This window comes from Anopheles merus, chromosome 3R (assembly GCF_017562075.2).
Source record: "Anopheles merus strain MAF chromosome 3R, AmerM5.1, whole genome shotgun sequence".
Lineage (NCBI taxonomy): Eukaryota > Metazoa > Arthropoda > Insecta > Diptera > Culicidae > Anopheles > Anopheles merus.
The window spans coordinates 5,306,141-5,320,544 of record NC_054084.1 but is presented as its reverse complement, the minus strand read 5'-3'; the positions used below and the strand labels follow the sequence as shown (position 1 = coordinate 5,320,544).

At 46.7% G+C, this 14,404-nt stretch overlaps 1 protein-coding gene across 1 annotated transcript; it reads right to left on the bottom strand.

Annotated features, from left to right (window-relative positions):
* Positions 1-249: 249 nt before the first annotated feature.
* On the bottom strand, positions 250-14,178 carry LOC121597947 (putative uncharacterized protein DDB_G0294196). Its single transcript, XM_041924288.1, has 3 exons — positions 13,297-14,178; positions 6,900-8,773; positions 250-6,813 (listed from the first exon to the last, which is right to left on the bottom strand). The coding sequence occupies exons 2-3, from the start codon at positions 8,736-8,738 to the stop codon at positions 6,694-6,696; spliced, it is 1,959 nt and encodes a 652-aa protein (XP_041780222.1). The 5' UTR covers positions 8,739-8,773; positions 13,297-14,178; the 3' UTR covers positions 250-6,693.
* Between the last annotated feature and the right edge of the window lie 226 nt (positions 14,179-14,404).

Below are 14,404 nucleotides of genomic sequence, written 5' to 3'. Positions count from 1 at the left end.
GGGCTTGTTTTTATTTCATAGAGAGGATATGTACATTTGTAGTGTGTTTTATGTTACTTTCCTTTCTTTTCTTTGTATGTGTTTTAGGTTTGAAGTTTTTTCTCATCTTTTGCTCATACGTTTGGAATGTTGTTTCATTTCTCTTTCAGCTTCATTCTGTTTTAAGTTAAAAGAACATTTAATTTTGATCTGTTTGTGAATGTTTATCGCTTGTTTATGTATATGGATTTATTTTATCATCTGTTTTGCTCTACTCCCCCCCCCCCTCTCTCTCTCTCTCTCTCTCTCTCTTTCTCTCTCTATCTCTCTTTTTGTTTATCCATCATTATTATGTTCCTGTTACTCAGTTATATCGGCATTTTCAGCTTCTCGATTCAATTCATAGCAGCATTATCAATACTATCACCAACAAGATTTCATTGTCTATGTTATGTTTCGGTTTTGCTCGGGCTTTTAAAATTATGTTAGTTGTGATGTTTCACCTGTTAGCTTTACTTTGTTATGTTCTCATCATAGCGACAAAAACGTATGATTATTTTCTGCTGTTTATGCAATCACCCTTCACGACTCTTGGTTGAATATCATACCACGGATCACTTACACTAGTATACTGTGTACTGTACTGTATGGGTAGCTTATTGAAATTTTCAATGTTTTCCATCTGCTTGCTTAGCATGGACTTCGTTTGTATTTACTGTAATTTGTGCTCATGTGTTTTGTTTTATTTCATTTTGCTGGAATGTGTTTATTTCATACATGTTTGCCAATTTCTATTACATTCTGTAATTCTGTTATGAATTTGTATTTTCTTGTCGTTGATGTAATGATTAGAACATCATGTGGAATAACTATTCTCACACTGCAGTGTTTTATGGTTTTCGTTATTAACTGGTAGTTGCAAAAGTAATGTTTGTCTGCTTAAAGGTAACAAATTTTGAGATCCAGTGTCCAGTATGAGTGTCCATCAAGTTATGCACTATTCAGAAATGCGCAAGGTACCAAAAATATACACATCAATATAGAATGCTTATGCTTTCTTCTGTTCGTTAATTCTAGCCTCGACTACCCTCCATGCCCCCCATTTACAGCCATTTGATTTACATCGTTCGTTTTTTTTATAGCATCTGAGAAATATGCATCTCTGCGTAACTATTAGAAAAGTTGGCACTATTTCAAGTATCTCAAGTTTGTTTATTTCTTTTGTAGCTTTCCAGTTTCGTTAGAGCAGCGATTGATATTGGTATGATAGTGGTAAAGCAAATGAAAATATACCCCTTTCAGAAGCAAAGGCAGCTAACGAAAGAATGAGCGAAAAATTATCTTAAATAAAACATATAAGTAGGTATTTGAATTTTTTATACAAATTTATAGCACAACAATAAGTAAAAACGTTTGTGTGAGTACAGAAGAATACATTGACTAAATAAGGACAGCCTCTTATTTGTATCTTGTCGCATGTTGTTCTCACGTCTCAAACTTCCCAAACCCAACCCAGCGCTCGCTCAGCTATTTACCTAACGACAAATAGTTTGTTTTAAAAACGATTCAATATTTTTATTGTCAAATTTGTGTATGTGATCCTTTTTCTTTATCTTTTTTTTATTCCCATTTTGCAATTTCTCTCCTAATCCATTTACTAACTTTTTTCATTCTACGTATCACTACTTTACATCCACACATTCTTACCATCTCTCTCTCTTTCCCTTTTTCTAACTATCTCTCTCTCGTCTCCCTTTCTTTTATATTTGCGTGGGAAAGCATGAAGTATCGTCCCACATGCAGTCCTCAAAATCAAAATCTTTGTTCACAAAATTAAGAATCCATTTTTCGATTATCCCTTCGGGTGATCTTTTTACCCTGTTTCCTACCATAAAGGGGGAGTCCTTTGGATCGTTTGCCATTTTTTTTTCGTGCTGTGTATTATTGCTGTTTGTGTAAGTTGGTTGGGCTATTTTTGCGATTAACTTTTCCCAAACAAGAACCCTTTGGTGCTTATCAGAATTTTTGATTCCCAATCCCCTCTTTGGAGAGGAACATGAAGACATCACGTACACCGCAAGGGACGTCTTTTGGGAACTTTTAGTCGCTTGCAGAAGGATAGCTTCCTCTTTTGGGAGGGTGAGATTTTTGGGTACTTTAAGTTGTTCTTTTTCCCTTTTTGTTTTTGTGTCCCCCAAATCTCTTTCTGTCTGGTGAAAATTATTGGCATGCTGCTGCAGCTGCTGCTGGTAGCTGACCAGCAGCAAGCAAACCCGGTCCCGAAATCCAGTGTACATAGGTTTGTCGTGATCGAGCTGAGTGGGAGGAAGAGAATACGTAAAAAAATCAATTCCTCTCTGTCAGCGCGCATGGCACAAGGATGTGGTTCCTGTATGTGTCATCCCTGGTCCGGTTGCGGCGGTTTTTTTTATAAACTCCTCGGTCCCGGCAGCCATCGGCCAATGTGGCAAACATTCCCGAAATGCTGGGGGTGAATGCACTCTTGCCCGGCTTCCGGCAGACTTTGGGGAAGCAGAAGCAGAATTCTGGCCGTGTGCCAGAACAGTGTTCAAACTCTCTGCTACCTTATATGCCGGGCTGAGGACTTGTTTTTTTTTGGCAAAAACCTTTTTCGATCACAAGAAACCTATTCCCGGGTAAAGCGGCGAGGAACATAATTTTCCCGCACCGGATTTTCCCTCCACAATTGGTTCTCCCCATGGTTTGGTTCTTCCGTTCTGATTGATTTGGTTGGGTGCACTTTTGCTGTTTGCCAGCGTAAGAGGGTTGTTGAATAACGTTTCTGCCTCGCGCAGTCAGTCGTCGCGACACATAGCCGGACACACGGTCAATTGTGTGGGGGGGGGGGGGGGATGGTTTGAAAACGGGGCAGCAAGTTCTGTACTCTATTGGCGCACTTGCATTGTCCCTAGTGCGTGTGCAGACTTGCTTTCTTTGAATGGTTCAGCAGCTTCTGAAAACATAATTTAACATTGAGTTATGTTTTGCAATGTATTTTCACTGGTTCAATAATGGTACTTTTCTTGCTCCAAGTACGTTCAACAATCCATTCATTGCTCTCCCGCTTGTAGCTATATTTAACCAAATATTCCTTTAAAACACAACACTTGTGTATGACGTAGCAAATTGTGGTTATTTTCGGAGTAATTTCGCCTCGCTGTTGATGACCTTTTTATCCTGACCGATTTATCAGCAAGGCAATGAACGAAAAGCAACCCCAACAAAGGGCGGACGACGAAAACAACGTGTAGCAAAGCAAACGATTGCTTGCTAAACTATTTTGGGAGCTTGTAGCTCTATTTCTGGCACATTTATGCTTGAGTTTGATGAAAAACAAAACAAAAAACACAAGAGTTTGGTACCCTTAAAAGCTTACCGGTTGGAGTTGCTGTGCGTGCTTAAAGCGAACTATAATTACACACTCTCCTCCATCCGTTCGACCCCATTGTCCGTAATAAGACAAGGAAATGAGTAATCGTTAAACAGAAGTGAACCTTTTTGCGTAAACAAAAATACAAAGGAATCAATTTTGGGTTGATCTTATTTCTACCTAGAGCTTACCGCCGGCCAGTAGACGGAAACACGGAAAGCGATTACGATAAGCAATGCAGGAGAGAGTACGTGAAAGTAGCCCTCACACGCACCCTATCGAACACGTCAACCACACCTGCCCATTAGATCCACAGACTGGGTGCTCGCGTAAGCTTGTTAGCTAAACTCGTTTTAAGATGAAGCGCTTTTTCTTGTATGTGTTGGTTTGAATTTCCTTTTAAAGCTTTTCTTATACACCATTCCCAGTTTGCCCGCACCCTCTGTGAGGTGGCAGAGCTAGCAGTATTTTGTAATGTTTTTTTTTTGTTATGTTTAAAACACTTTCATTTGAATAGATTTGTTTAATAGCTACATGCAGTCCATGTTCTCTGTTAATGTTGATTTACGACGCTGACGCTATCAGTGCTATCAGGGAGAGTGGAGAAAACAAAAAGTGCGCACACACACACACACATGCTTGGAGCGAAGTCGGGAAAAGCGTTCCAGTGTAGGAGCGAAAGGGCGGAAGCGGGTTGAGAGAAACTAAGGAAAAACTGTAAACCGTTTTCCGCGGGAAGGGACAGTGTGCATTTCTTAATTAGTGCACGCGCAATAATGCTTAGTTTTATAATGCTAGAGTGTGGTGTGATACTTGATTGTTGATTAGGTACCCAAGACGAATAAGGCTTGCTTGTATATGTGTATTTGTTTGCTTTTTGTTTGTTATTTATATTTACATGGCGGGGTGTTGCTGAAAAAGCCCAACAAAATACGGTGCAAAAAGTGAGAAAATTGTGGCTTAAGAAGAAGAAGAAGAAAAGCAAATAGCAAAAGAGGTGGTAACCAAATGGGGGAAAAGTAAAATGCGAAAGCACGGCATGCTTAGCTAAATTTGAGACCGATTTGAAAGCTCTTGATTTCAATGTTCTTAATTGTGTGCTTTTTCTTTTCACGCACCCGTGCTGCTGCTGCTATTTACAGTTTTTGTACAGATTTGATTGTATAGTAAGTGTTCAGAGTTCACACAGCATACACACACACACATTTACATGATATCGTAACGCATTTTGAAATTTGTAAATAAATTGTCCTTTTGGTTACCAATCCAAACAGAACCAAACAGCTGTGCCGAACCATCGTAAACTGTAATCTGTTCCACTGCAACTGTATGTGTGTGTGTGTGTGTTGATGAGTGTTTGTTTGTTTAAACATCAATAAGTAGACCGGTTAGTAGTTATTTGTTTGTTTTGCTTGCGCTTAGTGACTAATACCGTTTTTCAACACACGAGCTTTTCCTTGTTTTCCGTATGAACTGTCCCTTTACAATACAGGTTTTGCACTTTATATTATCGCTAATATATCGTTACTCGATTCCAGGCTCCTCGTCGACCCACACAACCCACCCCTAGACATCACACACGCACACACACATACACGATCCAGTAGCCGAGCTTGGTAGCCTCCAGGGCAAGCTTAATCGTTTGTGCAAACGTGTAACGGAACGCAGACGCGCTTTCGCTCAACCGCACGCAACCAAACGCATGCCTCTGGTGTGTGCGCCTGGCCTCATGATCGTGTTATGTGATTATGTCCCCGGACGTGTGTGTGTGTGTGTTTGTGTGCACGAGTTTGGTGGAGCCAACTTTGGAGCTGCCGAGTTTTGTGTTTGCTTAGGGCGCTAGCTGCCATTTGGAAGGGACTTTTGCCACAATGTGTGCGCCCTTATTTTTTTATTTTTTTTTTGTTCGCACGGGGTGTGAAACTCCCCTTTGTGTGTGTCTGTTACCTTAGAAAGAGTCTGTGTCTGTGCGCTCTCAGTTCAAAGAGCTGGATGAATTTTCGTCCCACTTGTTTATCTTGACAATGGGGGGGTTTATTTTCCCCCCTATTTTTTCATCACCACATCAACAACATCCCGATGTGCGCTTGAGTGTGTGTGTGTGTCATTTTCTCTTATTTGCATGTTTGTTATCATTTGCTTGATATATACGAGTGTTTGCACTTTCCCAAGAAAGGTGGCCACAGCTTATGTTTTTTTTTCCTAGCTGCTTTTTATGTTGTTGGGATACTTCTCTCCTTTTTGTACAGTGAAAACAAGCAGCTTTGCTTTTCGTTTGATGATGAAGCTTGTCGTTTTCTGCGGTTTTTTTTTCTTTACCGCACCTTTTACTCCTCTCTCAAAAGGATAAGTGATTTGTGCCTTTTCTGTTACGAGCATCGAGCTTCCTAAATTAAAAATCGCACCCATCGCACGCCACAGTAATGGAAATATTGGAAAAGGAAAGGCGAATTGACACATTGTTTGTTTAACCCTACTTTGTATTTGTTTGATTACTGAATCGAAAAAACGAAATAGAGGGGGGGAAACAGTTTGGGCACTACAGCCCAGAGCGTAAAACATAAACATCGGGTGCACAATTGTGCGTCAAAAGTAACGATTCCAGTCCGTGCCGCCTCAAAAGCACGCACAGACAGCCACTGTTAATCCCAACTCACACAGTTGCTAGTCTCACAGCTCACGGAAGGGCCGCACGGAATGGTATGGTCACTTTTGTGGCGTCAACTTTAGAAAGTAAACATACGTACGGTTGCCATGTTTGTCTCCTGTCTTTGGCCTGTGTTTGTTGCAGTAATAATTCCTGTTTTCCACCTTCTGCTTCAATCACATGCGGCTGGTATAAATATGTATAACAAGAATCGTCATCCAGCGGCTTCCCGCCTAGTGCCGCCTTAGTGTTCGCTTTGCAAACTTTGGTATATATTTGGCTGGTTGCAGCCGGTATAGTGTTTGTTGTTTATGCTACTCCATATATACAAGAATTCAGTCTCAACCATGTTTTGTGTGTGTGTGTTTCTTTTTTGCTCTGCTTTGTTTCACGATCAGCTATTCTGCAGTATAATTGGGTAACTAGTAGAGCAGCACTGTGCGCTTCACTAGTGTTACATTCGATGGTATTTGAAAAAAAAGGTATATAAATTTAGCTACAAAGAACTATTTCGAGTTAAAATGAGAATAGTTTGAGCAGGTTTTTGGTTTTTTTTTTTCGAGAGAAATGTCACAAGAAAAGAAAATATCTAGCTATAGAGATGAAGGAACAAAGATGGGTCGTCCTAACACTGAACAAAAACTCACTTAATCGATGTTTGACGGTTGCGATGGACTTAAGCCGAACGCTTCAAACCGTCCAGCTGCTGTACGAGCGACTCCTCGTTCGAAACGAAACGCTTGTGGATGTGTGCCAGCTGCTTCTGATGCTCCAACTGCTGACGAAGATCAGCACCCTGGAGGAAGCAGAAAAGACAACAAAAAAGACCCAAGGTGCTCGTTAGTTTAGCGTCACAAATTACTGGAATAACTTCAAACCTACCTCCACATCCTGCTTCATGTTGATCATGGCCCGTAACGCATCGTAGATCTTGCTGGACTTTGCCTCCTTGTGCTGCTTGGCGCTACCGTCCTCCGTTTTGGGCGTACCGAGCTGCATGCGCGTTTCGTCCACGGCCTGGATCAGGTTGGCCGCGAACAGGTTCCGCGGGTTGGTGGGTCTGGGCAGGACGACCTCCTTCTGGCCGCTGCCGGTCGCCACTTTCGTCGCCACTGTGGCGGCAGGCTTCGAGGTAACCGGTGCCACAGTGCCGGCAGTCGCCTTGGCCTTGGGTTTCTTGGTCGTAGTGCTGACGAAGGTGGCCTTCTTCGGCTGGACGTTGCGTTTGCGGTCCCAGTGGCTCCAGGAATCGTCGTACTCGTCCGCATCGTAATCGTACGCATTGTAGCTCGGGCTGTCCTTCTGCCAGTTGTCCGCCTGCTCGTAGGTCGGTTGGTAGTCGGAGGAGAGTGTGCGCAGGAGCTGTTGTTGCTTCTGCTCCTTCTGAAGTTGCTGCTCCAGTTGTTGCTGCTGAAGTAAACGTTCCTGCTGCTGCTGCTGCTGCTGCTGCTCCTTCAGTCGCTGTTGCTGTAGAAGTTGTTCCTTCTGTCGTAGCAGCTGTTGTTGTTGTTGCTGCTGCTGCTGGGGTTGAAGTTGTTGATACTGTTGTTTCGATTGTCTCTGATGTACTTGCTGTTGTTGCACCTGCTGCTGCTGCTGTTGCTGCTGATGCTGGGATTGCTTCTGGGGTGGTGAGTACGGTTGCTGCTGCTTCAGCACGAAGGGAGCCATCTTGTCCATCAGCATCGGGGGCAGCCGCTGGCTGCTCTTCTGCTGGTGGATGAGCGACTTGAGCTCCTGCACCTCCTCATCATCCTCGTCGATTTGATTCTTCGCCATACTGTTGCGGAAGCTGTTCAGCTTGCTAAACGTGTTGCGGCTGCTCGCTGGACCGACGGCGTACGCTGGCACACTGTCCGATGGGTAGCCATTGCCGGAAAAGTACTCACCATATCCCGGAGCTCGCGTGTCAGCAATCGGAACTTCATAGTCGTAGTCCGGTTCGGTATCGTCGTACTCCTCAAAGTCTTCTTCGTTGGACATATCCAAAGGAGGAAGCTGTCTACCGCGAGCACCACCAAAGTTCGCCAGCTGACTGTTGTACAGGATCAGATTGCGCAGGAAGGCCGAATCCGGGCGGGAAGGACTTTCGTACCACTGCTCTTGTCCGACGGGGTAGTAATCGCGGGCCCGCTCGCGCTCATCCTCCTGCAGCATCTCCTCGTGCAGATCGTCCAGCGGGTTGCTCGATTCGTGATCGTCCGAGTAGCTGTAGCTCGGCCCGTGGGCGTAGTAGTACGGTGTCGGTTTGTACTCGCCCCGGTACGTCGGCAGCCCGTAGGAGGTGTACCGCTCGTTGTTGCGCTGATACCGACGGTGCTGCGGCTGGGGCAGATAGTAGTAGCTCTTGCCCGCGCTGTCGCCGTAGTATCCCGCATCGTCATAGTAATCGCTGCTCACCGGGGGCTGGTACGGGGCGTATGGGAAGTACTGGGGTGGCAGCTGGGCGTCGTAGTACCGTGCGTTAGGCAGATGGTACACCGGGAGCGATAGGCCCTGTCCACCGCCGTACTCACTCGAGGGCAGCAGGTTAGAGCGAGTGTACCGTTTGGTGCCAAACACTGGGAAACCATTGCTACCACTACTACTGGCGCTGCTGATACTACTGGAACTGCTGCTACTGCTACTACTGCTGCTACCTGGCAGTGAGGAGGCAGCCCTTCCGATGCTCATCACGCTACAGAGCGCCAAGACCCACGTCAGCGTCCACGTGTTGGCCATTGTGTGCGAAACTGTGTGCAAAATTAGTACCTGATCTAACGAGCCGCCAAGAATAGGGGTTCATGGGGGGAAGAAAGAAGAGAAGAACGAGAAGAAAAATATAAATTTAGCTGATATCAAAAAAGGAAACTCCAATTTCACAAGCACCATTGTGTGTACAGCGGCTATCCGTTGAAGTGATAATAAATGCTTGCAAGCGTTTTGGGGGCACCATCTTCTGCACCTCCCCTTAACCCATGCACGAAGTAAGTTTTGACGCACGAACCTCCAAACAATCCTTCGCCGGTGGAAAGATATGCGGCGAAGGAGAAGCAGGAGCAGGGATTAGGGACGCCCGGTGGTCGGCTGATTATCAACATCAGTCGACGGAGAGGCAGAGAGAGCGCTCAAGGATTCCTTACCGCATACGGGCTCAAAACCACGAAGGGAAAACGCTGGATCAAGGGACGCAGAAGGGAACGGGAAAGGGCATAACGCCGGGCGCGATTTGCGTCATCGGCGTCAGACAAAGACCGACAAACGGCGCCGTACTCTCGGGCGCGTGCAACACACGTGGGAAAGAGCACGCTAGCTGTGTTACTGCCACGGCAAGGAGATACACATACACACCGCACCGAACCCGCCGGGTGACATTCCCGCTGACCCCACCCGCTGTCCTACATTCCCGGATTAGTGTGTTCGGGTGTGTGTTGGTGTGTGGTTTTGGGGCCGGTTTTTCCGCCGCTGCTATACCCGCTGGTTCGGGTGTTAGACCTTGGTAACCCTTAACCTTTGTTTGCGTTAGCGTGCTTTGCTTCTCCTTCTTCCACCACCACCACAACCGCGGGGGTAATCGTTACCGCCGGGAAAAGCCTTTCCAAAGAAAATCCTATCTACCTTGTTACCAGTTTGAACATTTTGTCGGGGATTTTTGTCACGAAAAAGCAACAAAGAAGGGGAAAATTGGAAAGCCCCGAGAAGAGAAAGTGAGGCAAAACACACACACAGACACAGAAACACACACCCTTTTCCTCAGCGCCGCCGGAGACAAGCCGTCGGAAAGCTGATGGAGGGACATGAATCACACCGTTTTATTTGCCCATAATCATTATCATTTATCTTTCGATGTGTGTGGCAGGGCGCGAGCGCGCGTTCACTTGCGTCATTCGGTCAAAAGTTAGTGCTGGCGCGTAGTCGTCCCACTTGCGTCTTCCAAGCTCCAGTTTTCCCTCTTTGTGAAGAGAGTGCATGTAACCTCCCCACTGCCTTTCCATCACCTATATTGTGTGGCGAAACACACGGCCACACGGTGCGGTTTTGGTGTTGTTTCCTAAACAGGCAGCCACCGGTTGTTATTTCGAACGCCAGTAGCCGATCCGATAGCAAAGATAAAAACTACAGTTTGCGTTTTTCTCTCCCCAGTGGTGGAGCTGGTTGTTTTTTGGTTTGTTTTTATCTTCGCCTCGGAAAAACTGGCCACACAGGCACACACACACACGCACACCGTATATCACCCTGCGGGAGGCCGATAGAGTGTGATAAGAAACAGGGCAGAGAGGGGCGCACTGGCTTCCGCCTTTCGCTTCGATTTGCGTCGTGTGCCGTGCGTTTCGGTCCGTTGGTGGCCCAGGACAACAGCAAAAGCAAAAAACACACAACACTATTTCTGGAAATTGTCTTGCCGTCTTTCTTGTTGTGGTGTTTTGGGGCCCATTTCTTCTTTCCTTTTCTTAGCCTCCTCCTTCTGCTGTTGTGCTGTTGCATGCGAACCGTTCCGGTTTTGGTCGCTGGTTTTTGGTGCGCACCAGTGGAATGTTGTGTGAATATGTCTTAAATTAATAAACCAAAAATGGGAAGACGTTATACGGCGGAACCACGTTGACAGGAGCGCCAGCCTTACTGGCAAGGACACTGGATAATTTATGCTGGATTAAGGGAGAAGAGGAGAAAGCCTACCACAACGGATGACCTTCGGTGAGCCTTTTCCCCGGGATGGGGTTTGGGAATTTGTTTGTCGAAGAAGCAGAAGCACTAGAAGAGCAAAAACAATACGCTCTTTCCATGACACAGTCGGGATGGTATGTAACCCTATCCTGTTGTGGGGACGAAAGGGTAGAAAATATTTGCCTTTGGTTGTTCCCTATCCCAGCGTCTTGTTATGCTCTCCAAACACTTTGTCTTATTAATTTATGGGCAAAAGGTTAAAGTGGAGTGTTGCTAAATCTCACCGTGTCACCGTGTGGCAGGTTTGTCGCTCTCACACTCACACTGTCCCAAGATGTCCCATTGGTGCGCCAAGTCCTTGGCACAGAAAACAACACCCGCCCCCGTCCCCCCTTCAACAAGTGCTCCAATCTAATCGCAAAGAAGTGTCCACCACTCGAGACAACACGCGTCTTAGCCAAACACCAAATTGGACTCGATGGCGAGTTGTCAATTAAGAGGCTCCCTGAAATTCCCAGAACGCACGCTTAGAGCCGGGACAATTCCGACACGATAACATCATTTTCACTTTGCCGATTTCTCAACCCGCTGAGTCCCGCTGGCCACAAAAAGAGAAAGGTACACTTCACGGGGACAATCTTCTGTTGCGATGAGTCCCTTCGGAGCTTATCGTTTCAAATGCTTCTTCATCCTTCGTTGCTTTTTTTACTACCATTTTAACCCCACAATCGAATCGAACCGACCAACCAACGAGCGATTGAAGCTGTTGTGGGGCCCCACTTCTTCTTTGGTGTCCCCCCGTGTTCGGAGGACGTGTCAAAAACTTTTCCACGGAAGATGAGTAAATTAAGCAAAAGAGCTAACCCCGGATGAAGCCTAACAGCGCGGACTGACCTTCCGCAGTGACTGACTTTGTCATATGCCGGTGTGAAGGTTTCGAAGGTTGCTATCGAATGTGCAACCAGTGGAGAGGAGCGTGAAAGAGATGAGAGTGAACAGGATGGAAAGTTTTATCCCCTCCAGCCCCACCCCCTCGGGGATCCCGGAGAACCCCCGACGATGCTCCCGGGGTCGTGGAAGGTCATTGCGGGAGATGTTGCAGAAAACGTGACACGGGACGGCCTCGAACCGAGCTTCATGACCCTTTCAGGTGGAAAATCCGGTTCGGCTAACAAGGTTTGTTATAAACTGACACAGCCTTCACACAGTCACACAAATTAACATTTTCCAACAAACACACACACACAAAAAGGGGTTGAAATTCCCTTCCTGATTCGCTGATTACGCCGCCTGTGGAGCGATCTCTAGTAGTGCACGAAGCCCGAAAACGCCACAGCACATCAGTGCACACCCCAGAGGAGGACCGTTTAGTGATAAGACCGGCTTTGACAAATAAATCTAAGCGGATTTTAGCTTCCGATGGAGTTGGTTCTGCTGATGTGCTCGCAGATAATTGGGAGCCGGATTTGTACAACCAAGCTTCCAGCTAAGGCAAGCCTCAGAAGAATGCAAAAAGACACACAGAAGCGAGAGAAAAAGAGATAGAGAGAGAGAGCGCGAGCAAATGAACGAGATGTGTTGGAATTAGAGTGGAGGATAAAAGGATCTCATTACCAAACATTCAGCCATCCAACAGTCCGCTCCTCTGTGCAGGGAAAAGAGGAAACGAACTGCTCTGCTATGAATGGCAAAATTTTCAGCACAATCGACAGTTTCCGAGTGGCGGCGGGGTAAAGGGTGGTCTATTTTTGGCAACCACTCCATCAACGTGCTGCTCCATCCATCGCCAAAAAACGGCGATGGATGGATGGCGAGAGAGAGGCTCCCATCCATCAAAGAGCTTCGCAATAATCCAAACAATTTGCCAAGGTATAGCAAGCCTTGAGGTCACTTCTGCAGCAGCAATCTAGATAAGCTTTTCAGTCGTGCTAACCTTCTCTCTCTCTCACGCACACTCTTACTCAACCGTTTATCGTGCTTACCATAAAGAACATGCACACAGGCACACAACTGGCGGCATAGGCTTTCGAAGGACACATGCGACAGTTGGTGCAGTGTAGCGTGTCACTTGCTGGAGCCCCTGTTTTTTTACACCATTTAGCCCACAGACACACGCACACACATAACATGATTTCCTGCATCGGCTGACCGACATTATGAAGGTGCACGGGCACGCTACGACCTCCCCTCACGAGACAGGAGTTCACATTTGACCTACATTACCTGTCAACAGGTCAACGCAGGGCCACTGCTGCTGTTGCTGCAGCTGCACTAGCACAGGACTTTTGTTCAGTACGGTGCGATGACCGCGGACCCTGGGATTCGCTTCCGCAACAACAGAAGGAGGGAGAAACACACCGCTGCTAGTTGCAAAAAGGGAATTACATTTACGAGCGGCTTCCAAATGGCACCCCACACCGCCAGCACATTGCACCGAGTGTGTGCGTGTGTCTGTGTGCCTGCATGGGGGCAAAATTAGGTCAACGGGAAAAGCAGTGGGAAAGCTGGGAATGTATAGTAGGGGGAAAAAGCAGCCACACAACGGGAGCGAGAAGTGTTGCTGCTGCTGTTGATGGTACACGCGCGCTTACTTTCCCTGCCCAGTACAAGATTAATAGGAGCTACTAGCACTTACTTGGTGTGTGTAACTCTGGTGGTACTGCTGGTGGACTGGATAAAACTTCCCCCGTAACGAATCACTCTCCAGAGAGTTGCTGGCGAAAAAGTTTGTTGCCCTGTTGTTCAACAGTTTCAGTTCGGGCCGTTTTTCTCACTTCACTTGTCTGCACCCCGTTTTGTTCGTATCGTCTGTTCGTATCACACACTTCTAACGGGTTGTGCTTGTTCGGAACACAAAGCCAAGGTGTTGCTTTTTTTCTTCCTCTTCTTCGGATCCGTGTACTGATCCTAGCGAGTGTCGGGAACTGACTGACCTGGTCCGTCGGTTCGCCTGCATAAATCGTCCAGCCAGGATTGTGTTGTGCCTGGACGGGTCAGCCTGCGTGCGTGCGTAGGTGTTTTCGGGTGCCTTCGTCCTCGGACACCCACGCCAGTTCAAAGCCTTACCGAAGGCAAATACACAGCCAGACACACACACACACACAAAACCAAGTCGACGCAACAAAGGTGCGTGCGCGAACACACGACGACACTTCGGGACGCTCCACTTCGGGAAGATCAAACAACAAGTTGATTCCAGCAGGCAGAGGTTGCCTCGTTGTCCTTGCACTATCCCCCTTATTTCCCACACACTTGACACACACACCGTCGCCTAAGCAGAGAAGCTCTCTCGCTCTCTCTCTCTCTCTCTCTCTCTCTCTCTTTCTCTTTCTATTTCTATTTCTCTTTCTTCTCACGCACCACTGGAAGCTATATTGTCTTTGAGATGGTGATGCACAGTAGACTAGGAACTTGTTTCCACTGTTATCACTGTCACTCTGTCAAAGGGGTGCTACACTGGTCTCTGGCACACGTCTCGCAGACGGATTTTGCTAGCGGAATGTTGCCTTTGCGCGTACGGCCAGTTCCTTTTATAGACTTCAACCCCTCAGCCCTCGGTTCGTTCGGCTTGTTCGGTTCGTGCTGCAGCTTCGGGTCGCGTTCGGGACAGTCGCCCACACGTTTTGAATGAAATGCCCTCCCTCCCGTACATCTCCTTCTCTCCCCCATTTGTCTCACCGCCGCAATGGCTTTCCCCGTAGTGTGGGGAAATTTCTTCACTTCTTCGCCATTCGCAGTTCCAT